The 21,031-nt window shown below is 43.7% G+C and overlaps 1 protein-coding gene across 1 annotated transcript in view; it reads right to left on the bottom strand.

Moving 5' to 3' along the window:
• Positions 1-21,031, bottom strand: part of NFKB2 (nuclear factor kappa B subunit 2) — an 84,632-nt gene that overhangs the window by 41,718 nt on the left and 21,883 nt on the right. Inside the window, exon 2 of the mRNA XM_063435214.1 lies at positions 881-989. Coding sequence (XP_063291284.1) covers positions 881-910 — 30 coding nt within the window. The 5' untranslated portion in view covers positions 911-989. The remainder of the gene's footprint in view (positions 1-880; positions 990-21,031) is intronic.

Below are 21,031 nucleotides of genomic sequence, written 5' to 3'. Positions count from 1 at the left end.
GGTCTGCCTTGACGTTGGCAGGCGGGCATCCCTCCAATGACCATTGGAGCAACTAAATGACCTCCATTTGTCTAAATATACATAGGGATTAAGGAAAAAGCGCAAGTAACATTTTCTTTTCTTTGGTTTTTACTATATATTGGGGCTGATGTGTGTTGTAGTCCTTGCTGCTTAAGCGCAGGACTTCTCTTTTTGTATTTGTACTTCCTTTATGTATGTCCCATATTTATTATAAATGGATTTACACTGGGAGCACAGCACAGATACATTGTATACACAGACACATTATATACCCTGACACTCACAGATACATGATATACACTGACACTCACAGATACATTGTATACCCTGACACTCACAGATACATTGTATACCCTGACACTCACAGATACATTGTATACCCTGACACTCACAGATACATTGTATACCCTGACACTCACAGATACATTGTATACCCTGACACTCACAGATACATTGTATACCCTGACACTCACAGATACATTGTATACCCTGACACTCACAGATACATTGTATACCCTTACACTCACAGATACATTGTATACCCTTACACTCACAGATACATTGTATACCCTTACACTCACAGATACATTGTATACCCTGACACTCACAGAAACATTGTATACCCTGACACTCACAGATACATTGTATACCCTGACACTCACAGATACATTGTATACCCTGACACTCACAGATACATTGTATACCCTGACACTCACAGATACATTGTATACCCTGACACTCACAGATACATTGTATACCCTGACACTCACAGATACATTGTATACACAGACACAGATACATTGTATACCCTGACACTCACATTGTATTAACAGGAGGAAACCAATGTCAAGATACTTACAGAATCATATCTTTCCACTTTAAAGCTCATTACGTCTCTTCCTGATCCCCTCTTCTCTATGGTGTTAGGTAGCCGGGGGGGGGGGGGGTAGATCCAGTTAAAAAGAGTCCTGGGTACAGAGAAGACAAATCACACTGAGGAAGCCAGCTCAGAATGTTCAGAAGCTCATAGTAACTAGCCCTTGCCCATACAGGCTCGAAACAGAGTGACAAACAGGGAAATGGAGAGTATTTTGTATTCTCAGTCTTTCTGAAGAATAAGGGGAATACAGCACGTAGAGTACACCAGGGCTGGCAAGGCAGTCAGGGGGAGGGGAAGGGCCCCAGGAAAGTTGAAGCTGTATAGGAAAGTCCCTAAATTACCAGCACACTGAGAAGTGACGTCAGAGTCACATGACCAGCAAACACACCCACTCCCCATGCAGGAAGCAAAACATGCAGAGACAGTGAGACTGTGCTAGGGGTGACAGACACACAGGGGGAGACTGTGGCTGGGTCTATATTGTGGTTTAACTTACACATTTTGTATCTGCCCATCAGAATAAAAACACACTGACTGGTCTAGGTATGATTGGATATCCTTGGACAGCATGACCCACATATAAGCACACCATATATAATTATTTTAAGATTATTTAATTTGTTTTGGTATTTTGCAGTAACAAACAAAACCACATCATGGTTTCCTGAACACATGTATTTTTTTTTTTTTTTTTTTTTTTAATAGTAATTGAGAGAAATCACCACAATTATCAAGGCAGTTACTTTGGGAGCCCATCATTATAAAGGGATTATTTTGCACCATGATGCCTGCAGCACATGAATGCTAGATACCACATGGCAGTATATTTCATGTTCTGCCCAACAGCATTTAGGATTGGTATGTGGGCAGAGAAACTTGATGGGTTTGGCAACCCTAGTGACAACTTGTGAGTGTGAATATTTTTTGGGAGCAGAACAAAGCGTGTCACTGGTATGGGTTATTAAAGGGTTAAGGGGTTAGGAGATGAAACAGGAAGGGGTGGCATCAAAACAAATGTAAATAAGTGTAGTCATGACCCATTTTATTCATTAGTCTGCAAACACACATTCCATCAGCAATTCTCCCCAGCATAGTAAACCCCCATTCACCAACAAATAATTTGAATTAAAAATAGAAAGTAAGTACAGCATTCAAAACACAGAGATATAGCCAGCAAATAAACATCTACATAACACAGCAAGTTCATAAATCAAATGTTAAGAATTAATTATTGAAAAAAATATTCGTATTTACTTATTGATCCGAACAGCAATACTGGTAAATACATGTTTTAGAGATTCTATTAGGGTCCACTAGAGGAAGTGTCTGAAATGTTGGCATTTTTGTCACATACAATTAGTAGTGGAGATATTTAGACACAATAGTTACATGCTCTGCTGATGAGAGTTCTAAGGCACCTGAATGCATTTCTGTGAAGCAAGCTTCCTTAAAGATACCCTGCAAGCACTATAACCACTGCAGCTGGCTCTAGCAGTTATGGTGCCAGATACTTACTGGCCCCCACCCCCACCACAATGTAAGATGTCAAACCATTTTTTTTGTTTGACTTCTTACCTACTGTCTACTGGATGGTGCTCCCAGTCTCCACTATTAACACCTGCTCAGAACTTCCGCCTCTCCAGCAATGGTAGTGGAGGCAGAAAACAGCGCCCAGCGGATCCAAGGTAAGAAGTCAAACTGTCCTTACGATGGGAGTGCCAGGGAACCTCTGACACCATAACCACCACAGCAAGCTGTAATGATTACAATGCTTGGCATGTTCCTTTAATAGGACACTAGAATATCATGCCTATGTGTGAACTTTAAATGCAAAAAAAAAAAAACAACACTTCAAGCATCATAACCACTACTGCACACTCTAGAGTTATGGTGCCTGGAGTTCCCTGGTGATCCCCCAGTGTGATCGGTCAAACCACGTTAGAATGGTTGCATGTCTTATCGAAGGTTTGCTAGGTTTCACTCCCACCTCCACTACTTCTAAACACATTACACTAAAGAGCCAAAAGAAGGAAAGAGGCAGAAATACAAGAAGTTATTAGCAATAATCAGCATGTTTTTTTTTTTTAAACATAGATCATGTCAAACTAACCTAATTGCATTCTAGGAAGACGTAAGTAGAAGTATAGATCAGGGTGTTGCAGTGGATGTGATATACTTGGATTTTGCCAAGGCATTTCCTCACAATAGGTTAGTCTTCAAACTAAAAGAAATTGGTCTAGATGAATATTCTTGTTCTTGGGTAGAATATTGGCTTAAGGATAGAGTACAATGAGTTGTCATTAAAGGGACTCTCCAGATCCAGGAAAACAAACCATTTTCCTGGCTCTGCTGGTCCCCTCTCCCTCCCATCCCAAGATGCTGAAGGGGTTAAAACCCCTTCAGTGACTTACCTGTATCCAGCGGCGATGTCCCTCGGCGCTGGTTCAGGTTTCGCCCAAGCTCTTCCCCCGCCGACGTCATCTGGCGGGGGAGACCTATTGAGCATGCGTAGCCGCCGGCAGGGGAGACCAAATGCGTATGCGCAGCAATGCCGCGCACGCGCATTAGACCTCCCCGTAGGAAAACATTGAAAAATACTTTCAGTGCTTTCCTATGGGGATTTCAGCGATGCTGGAGGTCCTCACATAGCATGAGGATGTCCAGCGACGTTATAGCCAGGGGCGGGCTGGGCCGGGGGGCAGGGAGGCAATTGCCCCCCAGGCCGCCCGAAATTCTTATAGGACCGGCCGCGGCGGGCCGGCCCTTTAAATGCTGCAGCCGCCGAGCGCTCTGTAAAGAGCGCTCAGACGGCTGCAGCTGCTTCTCCCCTCCCCTCCCCTGTAGGTGGCCGAGCTGCACTCCGGTCCGCGGTCCCGGCCGGAGTGATGGGAAGGTGCACACTGAGTGTGCACTTCCTGTCAGTCCGGCCGGGTACAGGAAACAGAAACTACTGTTCCGCGCGGAACAGGAGTTTCTGTTTCCTGTACCCGGCCGGACTGACAGGAAGGTGCACACTGAGCACCTTCCTATCACTCCGGCCGGGACTGCGGACTGGAGTGCAGCTCGGCCACCTACAGGGGAGGGGGTAAGAAGAAGGGGGGGGGGAGAGAGAGTAAAAAGAGGGGAGGGGGGAGAGTAAAAAGAGGGGAGGGGGGAGAGTAAAAAGAGGGGAGGGGGAGAGTAAAAAGAGGGGAGGGGGAGAGTAAAAAGAGGGGGGGGGAGAGTAAAAAGAGGGGAGGGGGGAGAGTAAAAAGAGGGGAGGGGGGAGTGTAAAAAGAGGGGAGTGTAAAAAGAGGGGAGGGGGGGAGTGTAAAAAGAGGGGAGGGGGAGAGTAAAAAGAGGGGAGGGGGGAGTGTAAAAAGAGGGGAGGGGGGAGTGTAAAAAGAGGGGAGAGGGGAGGGGGGAGAGTAAAAAGAGGGGAGGGGGGAGTGCAAAAAGAGGGGAGGGGGGAGTGTAAAAAGAGGGGAGGGGGAGAGTAAAAAGAGGGGAGGGGGGAGAGTAAAAAGAGGGGAGGGAGGAGAGTAAAAAGAGGGGGGAGAGTAAAAAGAGGGGAGGGGGGAGAGTAAAAAGAGGGGAGGGGGGGAGAGTAAGAAGAGGGGAGGGGGAGTAAGAAGAGGGGAGGGGGGGAGTAAGAAGAGGGGAGGGGGGGAGAGTAAGAAGAGGGGAGGGGGGAGAGTAAGAAGAGGGGAGGGGGGAGAGTAAGAAGAGGGGAGGGGGGAGAGTAAGAAGAGGGGAGGGGGGAGAGTAAGAAGAGGGGAGGGGGGAGATTAAGAAGAGGGGAGGGGGGAGAGTAAGAAGAGGGGAGGGGGGAGAGTAAGAAGAGGGGAGGGGGGAGAGTAAGAAGAGGGGAGGGGGGAGAGTAAGAAGAGGGGAGGGGGGAGAGTAAGAAGAGGGGAGGGGGGAGATTAAGAAGAGGGGAGGGGGGAGAGTAAGAAGAGGGGAGGGGGGAGAGTAAGAAGAGGGGAGGGGGGAGAGTAAGAAGAGGGGAGGGGCGGAGGAGTAAGAAGAGGGAAGGGGGAGAGTAAGAAGAGGGGAGGGGGGAGTAAGAAGAGGGGGGAGTAAGAGGGGAGGGGGGAGGGAGTAAGAAGAGGGAAGAGAGGGAGTAAGAAGAGGGGAGGGGGGATAATTAGAGGGGGAAGTAAGAAGGAGGGGAGATAAGAAAAAGAGGGGGGTAAGAAGAAGAAGGGGGGAGTAAGAACAAGAGTGGGGAGTAATTAGAAGAAGGGGGTAAGAAGGAAGAGGGGGTAAGAAGAAGAGGGGGTAAGAAGAAGAGGGGGGAGTAAGAAGAAGAAGGAGGGGGTAAGAAGAAGAAGGAGGGGGTAAGAAGAAGAAGGAGGGGGTAAGAAGAAGTAGGAGGGTTAAGAAGAAGAAGGGGGGTAAGCAGAAGGGGGGAGTAATAAGAAGAAGGGGGTAAGAAGAACAAGGGGGGGAGTAAGAAGAACACAGGGGGGGGGTGAGAACACACAGAGGGAGGAGTGAGAAGAACACAGGGAGGGTGGAGGGGGGATGAGAAGAGCACAGGGAGGGTGGGTAAGGGTGAGAAGAGCACAGGGAGGGTGGGTGAGTGTGAGAAGAGACCGCTAGGGGAGGGTGGGGGAGAGGAGAGACCACTAAGGGGCAGGGGAGAGCTCTAAGGGACAGAAGGGACAGCTCTATAGGACAGGGGGCAAGACAGGGAGCTCTTTAACACTACGCGCACACACACACACAATGCATCCCTATACATACACAGAAACACACAATGCACCCCTATACATACACAGAAACACAATGCATCCCTATACATACACAGAAACAGAACATGCTTCCCTTACACACAGAGAAACACACAATGCATCCATTACACACACACACAATGCAACCCTTACACACAAAGACAATGCATAATTTGCACACATACAATGCAAACCCTTACACACACATGCAAACACACACATTGTTTTTCTTACATACACACAGAAACACAATGCATCTCTTACACTCAATGCACACACATACAGACACACACCTTGCATCCCTTATGCATACAAACACAGATTCACACAATGCATCCCTCACACACAACCAGAAACACATAATACATCCCTCATACACAAATACACACGGCTTCCACTACACACAAACAGACTGCATCACCAGCATAAACTGGTATCCCTATACACTACATACCATAAGCACACATATTAGATAACACATAACACATCCCCTACACACTCCACTCCCTGTGAGCGAGCTCATGGGTGGGTGGAACATATAAGTGGACTTATGAGTGGGCCTTATGGGCATACTCACCGTCAGGCACTGGGGCCCAGACCTTGAGCTGTGTAAGAGGCCCCCAAAAAATGGAGCTGCTTCCAATTCTCCCAGAACGTTGAATTTTGTGACCACAGTTGCAAACAGCCTCCAGAGGTCCTGTTCTACACCAGACCAGTGGAGCCAAACTGCAGCCCATCATCATCCTCATCTAATTGTAAGTAGGCAATCTAGTATATTATTAGTGACACTAATCTATAATTTACCTCACATTAAAGGGACACTATAGCTTAATGAAGTGGTTCTGGTGTCTATAGCTGGTCCCTGCAGGCTTTTTAATGTAAACACACACTGTGTGCAGCACTGGCGTTAGATTATATGGGTGGGGCATTGTGATGTCACATGGGGGGGGGCAAATTTATATTTTGTCTAGGGCGGCAAAAATCCTTGCACCGGCTCTGATCCTGGGCAGGTGCACCAGTCTACTGGTGACCCACAGGAGGGGAGTGCACTGATTGCACTGCACTCTCCTCCTGCCCAGACCCGTCTTGACCGCAGTGCAAGTGCCCTCTGCCCCTAATTTACAGTGGCTCACACTCACAACAAGCAGTGCCTGGAGCCCTTTGCAGAGACGGAAACAAAGAGGTTCTGCGGCAGCTGGCCGTCCTGCAAGCATTACATTAAACAGCTGTTCCCCATGCAGCCACAGGTGGCGTTGTGCTGGGAGACTGTGATTACTCTTCACTTCCTCCCAGCCTACAGAGCAGCGCATGGGGGAGAGAGGAGGAGGCATGATTTAATCTTGAATAAATCCTCTAAGCAAACCTTTATAAATTTGAGGGGATCCGCTCTGTTTCCACAGTTTATTGGTGTTTACTCTCATCTCTGTATTAATATTGAGGGATGTCTAAGTAGTAATGTCAGTGTGTGTCAGCAGGGCCAGCCGTTGGGGTGGGCAAGCTGTGCGGTCACGCAGGGTGCCATGACAACAGAGGCGCCCGGCGGCCAACACAGCTCACAAGTTGGGTACACCAGCATATTTAATTTAAACGATTCGCTGGTGGTCCACTGGTGCGCACCAGCAGTAGGTGCAGTCAGATCATATCCTCTCCCTCGTGGTTCCAGCGCTCAGTTAGTGAGTCAGAGCACAGGCTCAGAGATTCTCAGCCTGTGCTCTGACAACATTGAAAGTCAGAGCCGTGAAGGAGCGGGTATGGCATAGAGCTACTGATTAGCATAACATCAATATCCGTTATAAAACCAGAAAAAGGTGGGCATGGATGGTGAACTGATTTGGTGGCGCAATGGGCCACTTGACTGGTTTTGCCCCCCAGGCCTAAGGCTGCCAGCCCTCCCCTGGTTATAGCACACTTTTCATGTGCTATAAACACGGAAGTGCCCTCTAGTGGCTGTCTAGTAGACAGCCACTAGAGGAGGAGTTAGCCCTGCAAGGTAAATATTGCAGTTTATGACAACTGCAATAATTACACTTGCAGGGTTAAGGGTAGTGGGAGTTGGCACCCAGACCACTTCAATGGGCAGAAGTGGTCTGGGCCTGGAGTGTCCCTTTAATGGTACATTTTCAAGAAGTGTGGTAATTGGTGTCCATCAGGGTTCTGTTCTGGGACTGCTTCTATTCAACATATTTATAAATGATCTTGCAATAGGCATTGAAAGCCATGTTTCGGGGTTTGCAGATGACACAAAACTTTGTAAAGTAATAAAATGTGAGCAGGATATTGCTTTGCTGCAGAGGGATTTAGATAGATTGGGGGACTGGGCACTAAAATTGCTGATGAAATTTAATAAAGACAAAGGCAAAGTTATGCACTTCGGGGGTAAAGAACCTTAGCAACTTACACCCTAAATCATAGTGAATTAAGGATAACAACACACGCAAAGGATTTGGGAATTGTTATAGACAACAAATTAGGCAGCAATATGCAATGCCAATCTGCAGTTGCTAAGGCCAGTAAGGTTTTGTCATGTATAAATAGTGGCATACATTCTCAGGATGAAAATATAATTTTTTGTCTTTATAAATCGCTGGTAAGACCACACCTTAAATTTTGGGCACCTGTTCTAAAGAAGGATATCATGGCACTAGAAAAAGTGCAGAGAGCTACAAAATTGATAAAAAGGAATGGCGTATGAAGAAAGGTTAAAAAATGTAAATCTCTTTAGTTTGGAAAAACGTCGCCTCAGAGGGGATATGATAACATTATACAAATATATTCGGGGCCAGTACAAACCATTACCTGGAAATCTATTCATAAAACAGGGCTATACGTAGGACACAAGGTCACAGATTTAGGCTGGAAGAAAGGAGATTTCATCTAAGACAAAGAAAAGTTTAGCAATAAGGATATGGGATTCTCTGCCTGAAGAGGTGGTTTGTCAGAGTCCATACAAATGTTTAAACAGCAATTGGATAAATACTTGCAAGAACATAACATACAGGAATATAATTTCTAATTAGTGGGGTAATAGCTGCTTGATCCAAGGAGATATTTGACTGCTATTTTGGGGTCAATAAGGAATTTTTTCCTAGTTTGTTGCAAAATTGGAAGCACTTTAGACTGGGTTGTTTGCCTTCTTTTGGATCAACAGCAAAACAAATGTGAGAATGGCTGAACTTGATGGATGCAAGTCTCTATTCAGCTATGTAACGATGTTAGAGATAAGATAGACCAATTGTGTTACTATGATCATAAAATACAAGATACACCTAGAAAAAACAAAAGCAGAGAACATACATAGTGGAACACCATTTAGTAGAGTGGTCCCTGCTATAAGAATTACACTCACAAGATTGAAGTGTGTATCAAGCCCATCAAGGTGTCTTTAAAGTTCCTGTAGTGGGGTTCAAGAAGTGATAAGTAAAATGCCCATCAGATATCTGTATCCCTCCTTCCAGATGGTAAATAGAAGCAACAGGTCACAGGAATCACAGGCAATGATATAAAATGGAATAAATAGCTCTACGCGTTTCGTCTATGCAATAGACTTCCTCAGGAGCAATTGAATAAAATAAACAAATCTAACAATCAAGTCAGATGAAACACAATAAAAAGTCCCATATGTTCTGGCTTCTTTTAAATGTCCCTCTCGTCGTGTTCAGCTTGCATCCGCCAATCCCAGTACTTGGTATCACCTGTTCGTCTGATTTTAGAGTTCATGCCCATATAAGGACTTCCGCCGGGCGCCCGTGGAACGCATATGCGTTCCACCGAACCGGAAGGTTGGTCTCCTTCTCGTTGCGTCATAACTCAGCAGCTGGAACGCATATGTGTTCCACCCGATCGGCACACAGCAGGGAAAGCCAAATAGAGAAGGAAAAAGACACATACTTAGAAAAAAGTCAATACACATAACATACAACTATATATACAACTCTATATACAACTCCACCAACACCAAAAGGTGTGAATATTAGTATTCATAGTTATAATCCAAAAAATATGAAAAATATAAAAAATAAAATAAAATGAAAATTAAAAATACTTGAGATAAAAAATACTTATAATAAAAAGATAATAAATTAAATGAAAAATGAAAAAGGGGGCGTGGCCTGACAGCCGATGAGAACGGTCGTGCTTCACTAGAACTCCGCTCCACCGGCACCTAAAACTACTAAAGCAACCTTTATTTAGCCGATTTCCTCTCCCCTAACACCGAATTATGGAGAGGAGACCCCCCCAAGAAACAGGCCAAGAGGGCTACGGAATCGTGGGGCTCCGTTCTGGACCTCCTTACCGCGCCCAGGCATGGCAGAACTGGCAGCCAAGATGGCGACGGGGGATCCGCGCATTTCTCACCCGGTGCTGACAGAGTACCCTCGTCTGCAGACCAGCACACAGTCCTGGCAAAGCTGGCGGAGGTTAAAACCTTCCTAGCGGGGGAAATCGCCAGATCCACGGCCGTACTGCAGGCTGACATAAGCGCACTGGGAGAGCGCATGGCCAAGTTAGAAGACCGCATGGAGGCGACCGCTCAGGCCCACAATGGAGTAGCCGACAGAGTTAACCGCCTGACGACACACGTGGTCGACATGGACCTGGCCCTGGAGGACATTACCAACCGCTCTAGGAGGAACAACCTCCGTCTGAGGGGCTTACCTGAAGGCCCGGACGAGAACCTGCCCGAGCTCATATTTTCGATCCTTAAGCCTCTCCTTCCAGATATCCCGGAAGAACAGTGGCACATCGAGAGGGCTCACAGGGCAATGAAAACTCAAAGGACCGACGCCAACACCCCGAGGGATGTTATAATAAACTTCCTCTATTTCAGGACGAAGGAAGCATTGATGAAGAAGGGCAGAGACGGGCCTATCCGGCATGACGGAGCCCTGATTTCTCTATATCAGGACCTGGCACCCTCAACGCTTCAGAGGAGGAGGGACTGGCGGCCCATCACTGGGGCCCTGCGAGGTGCAGGCCTGAAATATGCCTGAGGCTTCCCATTTAAACTAAGGATCTTCCGCGACGGCAGAACCCACATCTTGACACCGGGAGGTGACCCGAAGCACCTGTTCCAGCGACTGGGAATACCACCACCCTCAGACCTACCAGACCTGGCAATGGGACCGGAGGAGCTTCCACACCTTCAGGCGGATTGGCGCGGTGCGGGAACAAGCGATGATTCCCTGTGGTATCGTACACCTTTATGTCTCTACGACCCCTTGTTTTTTTTTCCTCCTCTCCTTGGCTGGAAGAAGATCCTGCGGTATGTTGGGCGGGGGGACCGGCCTGGGTTTTTTTTAGAGGCTGTTATACCGGGGATTTTCCTCTAATCTGTCTTTAACTATTTTTTTTCCCTTTTTTTTATCATCCACTTTGAAGGCCTTCTGCAATTAAGCATTTGAATTGGGACCCTTTTGTGTTTGGGGATAAGGGATCAGTGGTTTTGGTTGGGCGGGGGCCCAGGATTGTGGGTTTTTATCGTTGGGCCTTCCTTTTGTGGGCTACCCCATTGTGACTTGTGCCCCCACATTCGATGGTCCCCTTTTGCCTATTTTTTCTGGCATTCGCCACGAGATGGTTGCCCACGGGTGGGCCCCCTGGAGGCCCTCATCTCCCCCAGCCAGACTGCCCTGATGTTTGGCAGCTTCTACCTACGGGAGTCAGGGCTACTACACCCGGAGCTGGGCCCATGGCGTTTGGGGTTTGCTTTAGATGGGATATGTCTTGGGGGCCGACCTGCGGAGGGTGGGAGGCCCGGGACATCCTCCGCTTTTCACGGACAATGACATTTCGTTATAATATTTACACGTTTTTTTTTGTTAATACTTGGGGATTACAGGGCTGGTCACCGGTTTGCCTCTTCCATAAGGGTCCATCTTTGTTAAAACACAAGTAGAACATAACGAAAAAATATGAATGAGTTGAAAGTAATACCCCCCCCCCCAAAAAAAAAAAAAAAAAGGAAAACAGAATCACTATAAAAATAGCAAAACTCACCCCAAAAATATATAAAAAGCACTCCCCAAAAATAAGACTTAGACATTTAACCTACTATTTAGCAATACTGGAATGCTAGGTAATGTAGTATGTGTATTGACAAAATTGAGATGTCACAAAAAGTACTTAAAACTAATCTACCATATGGCATGTCGTTAAACAATACGAGACCTACGTATAGAAAAACGTAAACTGTAAAATGTTGACTTCACAACTTTAATTAAGAGGCGTGTAGGGTGCCGTGGTAATGAGTGTGGGGTGGGACAGTTTGTTACTGCTTTCATAGGGGGGGATGGTGAGCTGGGGACGCAGGGGTCACAGGCGAGGAAGTCATGTACAGTATTGCCACTGAACAGCTCCTGTTGAATAATCCGCGTCATTATGGTTAGTTTGCAAAGGGATGCATGTCGCTTGCAGATATTGAGCCGATGTAACCCACTGCATGATAAAACCTAGAATGAGATACTGATGACCCTGTGTAATTTCCCAAGTGCCCAGGAATGAGAATTACCCCCATAATGGCATACCATTTGAAAAAGTAGACACGCCAAGGTATTGAAAGTGGGGTATGTTTAGTCATTTTTAGTAGCCACTTAGTCACAAACACTGGCCAAAGTTAGCGTTCATATTTGTTTTTGTGTGAAAAAAGCAAAAAACTAATATTTGGCCAGTGTTTGTGACTAAGTGGCTACTAAGAAAGACTGGACATACCCCACTTGCAATACCTCGGGTTGTCTACTTTTGCAAATGGTATGCCATCATGGGGGTAATTCTCATTCCTGGGCTACCATACGCTCTCAAAGGCAACATAACCAATCTGGCAAATTTCAATGTGAAAAAAATTAAATGCAAGCCTTATATGTGACTCTCTAACTTTCCAAAACACCATAAAACCTGTACATGGGGGGTACTGTTATTCTCGGGAGACTTCACTAAACACAAATATTAGTGTTTTAAAACAGTAAAACATATTACAACAATAATATAGACCATAAAAGTGCAGTTCGCTTGTAAAAAATGCAAAAAACTTCACTTTTACTTAAAATATCATCGTTGTAATACAATTTACCAGTTTGAAACACGAATATTTGAGTTCAGCGAAGTCTCCCGAGTAAAACAGTACCCCCTATGTACAGGTTTTATGGTGTCTTGGAGAGTTACAGGGTCAAATATAGTGCTTGCGAATTAAATTCTCTGCACTTTCTCCCTGTGTTGCCAGGCATGTCAATCAAATTTTAATTAATCAAATCACATAATTACGTTAAAAGATTATTTAAATATACATGTAGAATTTTAATATATATGCTTTTATAGCCATTTAAATTCTACGTGTATACTAATGTAATCTTTTATGTAATTATATGTATTTATCTATATATATATTTGCGGTTATTTGTATTTTATATATATATAGATATATATAGAATGTCATTCTAAGTGTATTTTGTTACCGATATATATATATTAATAACAAAATACAGTTAGAATGAAATTACATATGCATATATAATTTATATTAAATTTTGTTTCAATAGTTTATTTATTTATTTTATTATTTTATTTATTTATTATTTTAATTATACGTATTTATATATAATATATATGTACATCTATTATATATATAATATATATACATATTATATATATGTAACGTCATTCTAAGTGTATTTTAATATTAATATATATACTTATATTAATATTAAAATACACTTTGTATGACGTTACATATATATAATATGTATATATATTATATTTGTGTTAAGGGCTCATGATAGTACAGAAGATACAAACACTGATAAGTGTAGGATGGTATTAAAAGAGCAAGTCGGTTGTGGTGTGCCGGAACCGACGATGAGGTAGGCCTGTAAATAAAGAGGGCCCACCAAGAAGAAATGTAAAGAGAAAAGGAGTTAATAATGAGGAGTGGGTGGGAGGGAGGGTGATGCAGCGCTGACCTCGAACGATATGGAGCCAGGTAAGGGGTGTCCCTTAAGTAGGGAAGAGGTGTGTCATACGCCCCTCCCACAATTACAGGCCAAAAGGCCTTAATACTTGTGTTAAGGGCTCATGATAGTACAGAAGATACAAACACTGATAAGTGTAGGATGGTATTAAAAGAGCAAGTCGGTTGTGGTGTGCCGGAACCGACGATGAGGTAGGCCTGTAAATAAAGAGGGCAAAAGTAGAAAATCAAATTTATTACATACCAGCAATATACATACTTTAACCAGACATGTCTTGAAAGGCATTTCTTACTTCTTGTACCGGGTTAGGTATGTATCTAGAGTAAGCCGATGATTTCCAGCGCCCTAGTGACTTGATAACATGAACTGGAATGTTTGCACTGGATGCTGTGGAGGCCGCTCCTATGCGGAAGGAGTGGCCCGAATAGTTAGCTGATTTGAGGCCCAGCTGTGTAAGTAAAGACCTGACGTGTGTCATAAAGGTGGTGGTAGTGAGTACCGAACCTTGTAGACTGAAAGTGGTTGAGATGATGGTTCGTTGTTATGCTGGGTATATGCGTCCAGTAGTTTGACGGGGCTCCACCTGTTGTGAGTAGGATAGTACTTAACCTCTACTGAAAGTGCATGTTGACTGGTTTTGGAGTGAGGCAGAGTCAAGATATAATAGTCCATGTGTTTTGTTAAGTGTGAATGAAGTAGGATGTGAGTGGACTGTGTTGTGCTGATGGCGGTAAATTCTCTTGGTCTCAAGAAACCATAAACAAGGCTACGTATATGGCGGTTTTAACGATGAGGTTTGTGTTGTTGGCAAAGGGTTTAAATCTAGTGAATTGTATAAGTCTTTAAAAATATGGAAATCTATGGGTAGCCTCTGGGCCGTACGTGGGGGTTCGGATCTCTGAATACCCCTAAGGATGTTCTTAATTGGTAGGAGGACACTTGATTTGTCTGGTTGTAAAGTTAGCATGTGATGTTGGATGCCTGTCAGATATGGTTTGATTGTATTGTATGATAGTTTGAGTTTGAGGTGGCAAAAAGAAGCAAAGCCCAACCAGGATGTCACGATGAAAGGTTGTAAGATGTTGTGTTCAGAAAGGAATCTTTAAATCAAATGAAAGCTCTATCGTAAGTTTCCCGGGTATTAGTAGACAGTGCTAATTGGGACAATGTTCTGCTATGTTGCATAATAGCATCTAGTCCATTACTAGATGGTGGAATAGTGGGGTGTTCGTGGCTGTGAGTGTGGCTGACGGGAGTATTTGACGAAAAGCCTGGAAATTAAAGCGAGACAAATTGTCAGCAGCAGTGTTACATACACCTGGAACATGAATACAAAACAAGAGAAAATTATGACATGCAGCCAGCCAAGTGAGTTTCCTCAAGAATCTCATAATAGTCAGTGATTTGGATCGGCCTTGTTTATAATGTGACAAGTTACTTGGTTGTCTGAGTAGCAACGTACAGACGAACCTGCCCATAAAAGCACCCATGCCACGGCAACCGTCACAATGGGATATATCTCAAACAGAGCTGAGGTAGTGGAAAAACCCTCCAGGTCCTGAACTTCTGAAGGCCAGCTGCCCCAAAGCCATTCGTTCCTGAAAAATTGCTGCAAAACCTGTGGTAGACGCCGCGTCTGACCAAATGGTAGGTGAGGAGTCAGACAATTTTGGAAGGAACATGCTTTTACCATTCAAGATGGTTAAAAATTTTCTCCACATAATTACGCCTGCCGTGGCTTGGGTATCCAGGGGTGACCTGTGTCCATCATGTCTAAAAGTGGGAAACATGTAAAGGAGTTGTGAGATGAAAGCCCAGCCTTGAGGTATGATGCGAATGGCAAAATTCAGTGACCCAAGCAGAGACTGTAATTCTTGCGGTTGCAAGTACCGAGTTGTATGTAGAGATTATGTTGATCAGAATGTTTTCTACCTTGGGCGTGGCAGGCTAGCTTGCATGGTGGCTGAGTCTAGTATGATACCCAGGAATGTGATGAAGGTATCTGGTCCTTCAGTCTTTGTGGAGGAGACTGGGACACCCACCTGTTCGAATAGACTGATGGTTTCTTTTAGGCTACTGGGAGGGGAAATATTCTCCTCGACCAGTAAGAAATTATCCAGATAATGTATAACTGTAGGGCATCTGGCTATATTTAATAAAACCAGCATAGGGTTTCGGCGAATACGTCGAAAATGGCCGGACTACTTTGGAACCTAAATGTTAAACGTGAGCAAAATAGTAGTTCCCTGCCCACTTGATACCATGCAGGTGACACAGTGTAGGGTGGATAGGCAGTAACTTGAAAGCATTGTGATATCAGTCTTACTGAGCCATGCTCCGGCCCCTGCCTGCATGATAGCCGTAATGGCGTGATCTATGGTGGAATATTGCAGTGAAAATTCCTCAGAGGGTATGAGGGAGTTCAGACTAGGAGTGGCAGAGGTGTGAGGTGTTGATAGATCAATGATAAGTCTCTGTTTGTGAGAAGATTTCCCCGTGACAATACCGATGGGGTTTGTCTGCCATGTGGTGAACGGAGGGGACTGGAAGGGCCCCCATAGGAAGTCCTCTGCCACTTCCTGGCTATGAGTGTCTCCACCGCTGTAGGGTTTGTTGTGCGGATTGTAAATTAGGACATTCCAGGATTCCGGAAGGCATGTGTATGAGGCCTGTGTGAATCCTTCTGATAGACCCGAGATAATGAATTCCACCAAATGTCTAGATGGATGATGTGGCAGTAATGTCGTAAGTACAGAAATGTTTATTGATGTTATAGTTTTGGGATACATTTTATTTGGACACAGATTTAGCATGTGCCCTGAAACAGATGGCTGGAGAAAGTGATTGCAACTCAACCAGTGCTGGAGGGGTCGCAGCGGCCGACCCAGCCATGGTAAGGGGTGTAGTGACCGATTCCCATGGGGTGATACTGGCAGGCTAACTAGGCCTGAAAGGCGAAAAATTAATCTTGTTTTGTGACAGGTGAGGCCCTGCTAGTTGCCAAGTGGCTATGAGAGGCTCTGTCTATGAGTTGGCGCGAGGGGTTATTGAGGCCACCCGTCGTAGTGGCAGGAATCGTAGGCCTCTCGGTGATAGTAAAAGAAAACAGGGGGAGGGAGTGACAGGTGAGGCCCTCTCTATAATATTGCGAGGCGGCTAACTCACGTGTGGCCCGATGGCGTTTGCTTCCGAAACGTTGAGGCGGGGTGTTGGCCTCGCGGACCACTAAACGATAGGCAGAAATGCCAAGAAGGGAGGTACCTATTTGGGCCTATACCCCTAACTTGCCAGTACTCTATGGCCTAGAAGAATGAAACGTATGTGAACTACAACGTGAGCAGGCTTACGTACCTAGTAGTATGTATGAAGTTTTGAGATTTGACAGGTATGAAAACCTGGATAAACCTAAAAAGGGATAGAGTGAGAATGGATCCTGTGAGACCTGTGTAATCTGTATAGGCTGGGATTAGGGCTTCTAGCAGTATGTGTGGGAGGTGTAAAATCTATGAGTATGATAGTGACATGACTGCCCATGCTTGGTGACAAGCGTTACGCTGAGTCCGATACCTGGCAGCAGGGGATTGGCCGTGTAATGTGTATATATGGAAGGTATCAGATGACATGCATGTTACTAAACTGATCTGGGAATGCAAGGGACTTTTAAATGTGAAGTGACAATATGCAGAATCATAAATGTTGCTGTAAAGTGACGTATGAATGTATAAACCAGAACGTGTGATTCAAAAACCGAAAGTGTTGTGAGACGTATATGCCGTGTTCTTGAATACTCGTGTTACGTCGTCTGAGTGTGTCAAGAAAAGGCCTGAGTTTGTAAATGCCATGTGAAATTATGTGAAATGACAATCTATGCAGAAAATGTTGTAACGTGACGTATGAGTGGTTGAACCAATGCGTGTGATTCAACCCGAAACCCTCTGTGGAAGGTAGGACCGTGTTCTTTTTTTTTTTTTTTTTTTTATAATCTTTATTCGGAGATCAACTCCAATTTTCCTTTTTTTTTTTTCTTTTGAGACAGGTAAAACATTGTTCACAACGATAATACAAAACAAAACGAAAAAACAAACAAAAAAAACATAGCAAACCGTAGGCCAAACTAACAATCGAGTATCTATTGAATATAAGTAATCGAAATAAGAATGTTGTTCTGAACACGTACAAATTCATCTTACGTCCCCACTGTAAGCACCCCCAAAGACAATAAAAAAACAAGACATCAATTGGTCATATAGGGTCCTACTACATGAGCGTAACGGGCATCATGAACCCAAGGTATTTCAGGAGATTATCTATAAGTCGTCACAAGCATCCATCTTCCCAAGCCAAAAATGATATCGCTCTTGGTATTTTCTGTTTAAACCAGATTCCATTTTTAATTGATATTTAATTTGTTCTTTAACTATGAGCCAGGAAGGCACTAATGCCATTTTCCAATACCTTGCGATAGATAATTTGGCCGCTAAAAGAATGTGTAAAATGAGCGGAAGTGAGTTGTGGCTAACCTGGCGGATATCTAGTTGTAAGAGACATACTTGTGGTGCATGAGCTAATTGGATCGTGGTGATATGTTTTATCTTGGCCAGAATCATTTTCCAGAATTTCTGAATATAGCTACAGTTCCACCATATATGTAAGTAGTTGCCGCATGAGAGATTACATCTCCAACATATGGAGTCGGCTGCGATGTTAAACTTCTTAATTTTGCTGGGTACCATATACCATCTATTTACAACTTTAAATTGGCATTCTACCAGGTTAAGACAGTGAATGTATTTATAAACCAGATTAAGAGCTTCTCTCCATTGGTTGCAAGTAATCTGAATATCCAGATCTTTTTACCAGGAGTTTATTATGGATTCTAAAGGTTTATCTAGGTCATTTTGCATTAGGCTTAATCCCATAGCTAGTAATTTTTTTGTGGAGTCCCTATTGAGGATGTTACTTAAATCGTTCAATCTATTAGAGTTTTCTAAATTAAGATATTGGTTACAAAAGCCTTTTAACCTAAGGTAGTTGAAGATTTCCTTATTATCTATTTTATATAATTGCTTTAAAGTCTGAAAGTCCATCCGCCCATTACTATCCATTAGGTCTTGAAATTTATGTATCCCCTTCTCGGACCAGGTTTTTGAGTTGAAGTTGGGCATGTAGTATGTTATATTTCCTAAAGGAAGGAGAGGAATTAACTTATTGTGTAGACCTAGGGCTTTCTTAATTTTTCCCCACTCTTTTAAGATGTTTTTCAAAACAGTACTAAGTGATATGGGATCCGGCTTGTGGTCAGTCCTTAATTTTAAGGGCCAAAAAAGCAGGGACAGATCCTCCAAAAATCCCTCAGTGGGGGTAAGGTCTTGTTCTAGTTTATACCAGATCTCATTCTTACTATCCTTTAATTGGGTGATGGCCGCATGTGTGAAAGTCGCAGCTTTTTGGTATTCCTTTAGGATAGGGATCCCCAGACCCCCCTTTTCACTTTTAAGGATAAACGGCTTAGAGCTATTCTTGGGGGCTTATGTAGCCAAATAAATTTATTTATAAGGGATTGAGCCAAGGATAACCAGCTATCCGGGCACGGTAAAGCCACCATTCTAAACAGGTAAACCCATTTTGGGATGATGTATGACTTGATTACGTTAATGCGGCCCCACCAAGAGATCTCTAAGTTTTTCCATTTTTTCAATTTCTTTGCGGTAAGCTTAAGAAGGGGTAAAAAATTTAATTCCATAATCCTATTAACGTCACTCGCAATTTCAATTCCTAAATAATTAAAGGACAACTAATAGTGACATGACTGCCCATGCTTGGTGACAAGCGTTACGCTGAGTCCGATACCTGGCAGCAGGGGATTGGCCGTGTAATGTGTATATATGGTAGGACCGTGTTCTTATATACTCGTGGTATATCGTATGAGTATGAAAAGAAATGGCCTGAATAGTTAGTGCCATGTAATCATAATGAACATGGTTGTAATAACATCATATCTCTATTATACTCTTTGAAAATAGGACCGTGTCCTTGAACTCGTGGTATGTCGTACGAGCATGACAGAAAAAGGAGCCCTAATGTAGGCTAACCATAACAGTAATATACATGTAATATCTGCATTGTAAAATAAAATAACTATTATTATTAAAACCATATATATATATAATAAGCAAACTGAAACAAAATAGACAACCTAAGATCGTGTAAAATAAGTATTTGAAAGTTTAACCGATTACTGTGCAGGAAACGTATGATTGGTTGGATCAGTACGTGTGATTCAACCCGAGTATGCATGAAAAGGAATTAAATCCTTGTGTCATGGTTAACAACAAAGAAATGAGGCCTGTAACGTAGGCTGATTTAATTGTAATGAAATGGATAATTATAAAAAAAAAAAAAAAACTCCAGTAAGCGTGGGAGTCCAATGTCTATACAGAAATGTTAGCTGGTTTCATACCCTGATGTAATAAGTGATACCATAAAAATAGCATGTCTATTTAACCAAGCAACTTTTTAACCAAATGTATACATGAAATGATGAAATGTAAAAGATCTATGTGAATACATAGCAGAATAACCGAATCTTAGTATGAAGGGAAACAGAAGTTAGCATGAATAGCTTAACCGTATGCATTTTAATGCGAACAGCAATCGTGCATAGAATATACCATGAATAAGTGCCGACCAGAAAACACAAACCGAAATGACAATCGTTTAAATGAAGCAAGGTTGGTTTTTACATGAAATGCAATAATGTCTGAGAAGCCTGTAGTACACTGAATGACCGGTAGGGGTCAGTGTGTAGGCGAAAATGCAGTGGTTCGATGGTTTGTACATGAAATGCAATAATGTCTGAGAAGCCTGTAGTACACCGAATGACCGGTAGGGGTCAGTGTGTAGGCGAAAATGCAGTGGTTCGTTGGTTTGTACATGAAATGCAATAATGTCTAAGAAGCCTGTAGTACACCCAAAGACCGGTAGGGGGTTTAAACGAATGATATGCATGAACATGCAATGGTTTTAGAACAGACTTAGACAAAATGCAGCCGTAAAGTGAGGACCTGACCCATGCATGGTGCCGTGGGACTGATGCCTGGCATAACGGGTAGGTTGACTTACAGTTTGTGAGTCACTTGGACACCATCCACGGCGATGGATTGAAGAAAGAAGGTGGTAGGCCGGAAAAGCCTGTGGCTGGATTCCTGACACAGCTCTGCCTTAAAAAACCTCATGGAGTAATCAGGTAAAATGGCGTCTGGATGACCCGGAAGTGGAAATGATGCAGCGCTGACCTCGAACAATATGGAGCCAGGTAAGGGGTGTCCCTTAAGTAGGGAAGAGGTGTGTCATACGCCCCTCCCACAATTACAGGCCAAAAGGCCTTAATACATATAATATATATACATATTATATATATATAAAAATATATTTAATTTATTTTTACACTTGTG

The sequence above is a fragment of the Pelobates fuscus genome, chromosome 10, assembly GCF_036172605.1.
Source record: "Pelobates fuscus isolate aPelFus1 chromosome 10, aPelFus1.pri, whole genome shotgun sequence".
Taxonomy (NCBI): Eukaryota; Metazoa; Chordata; class Amphibia; order Anura; family Pelobatidae; genus Pelobates; species Pelobates fuscus.
The sequence above is the reverse complement of the archived record's forward strand: the minus strand, read 5'-3'. Positions and strand labels throughout refer to the sequence as shown.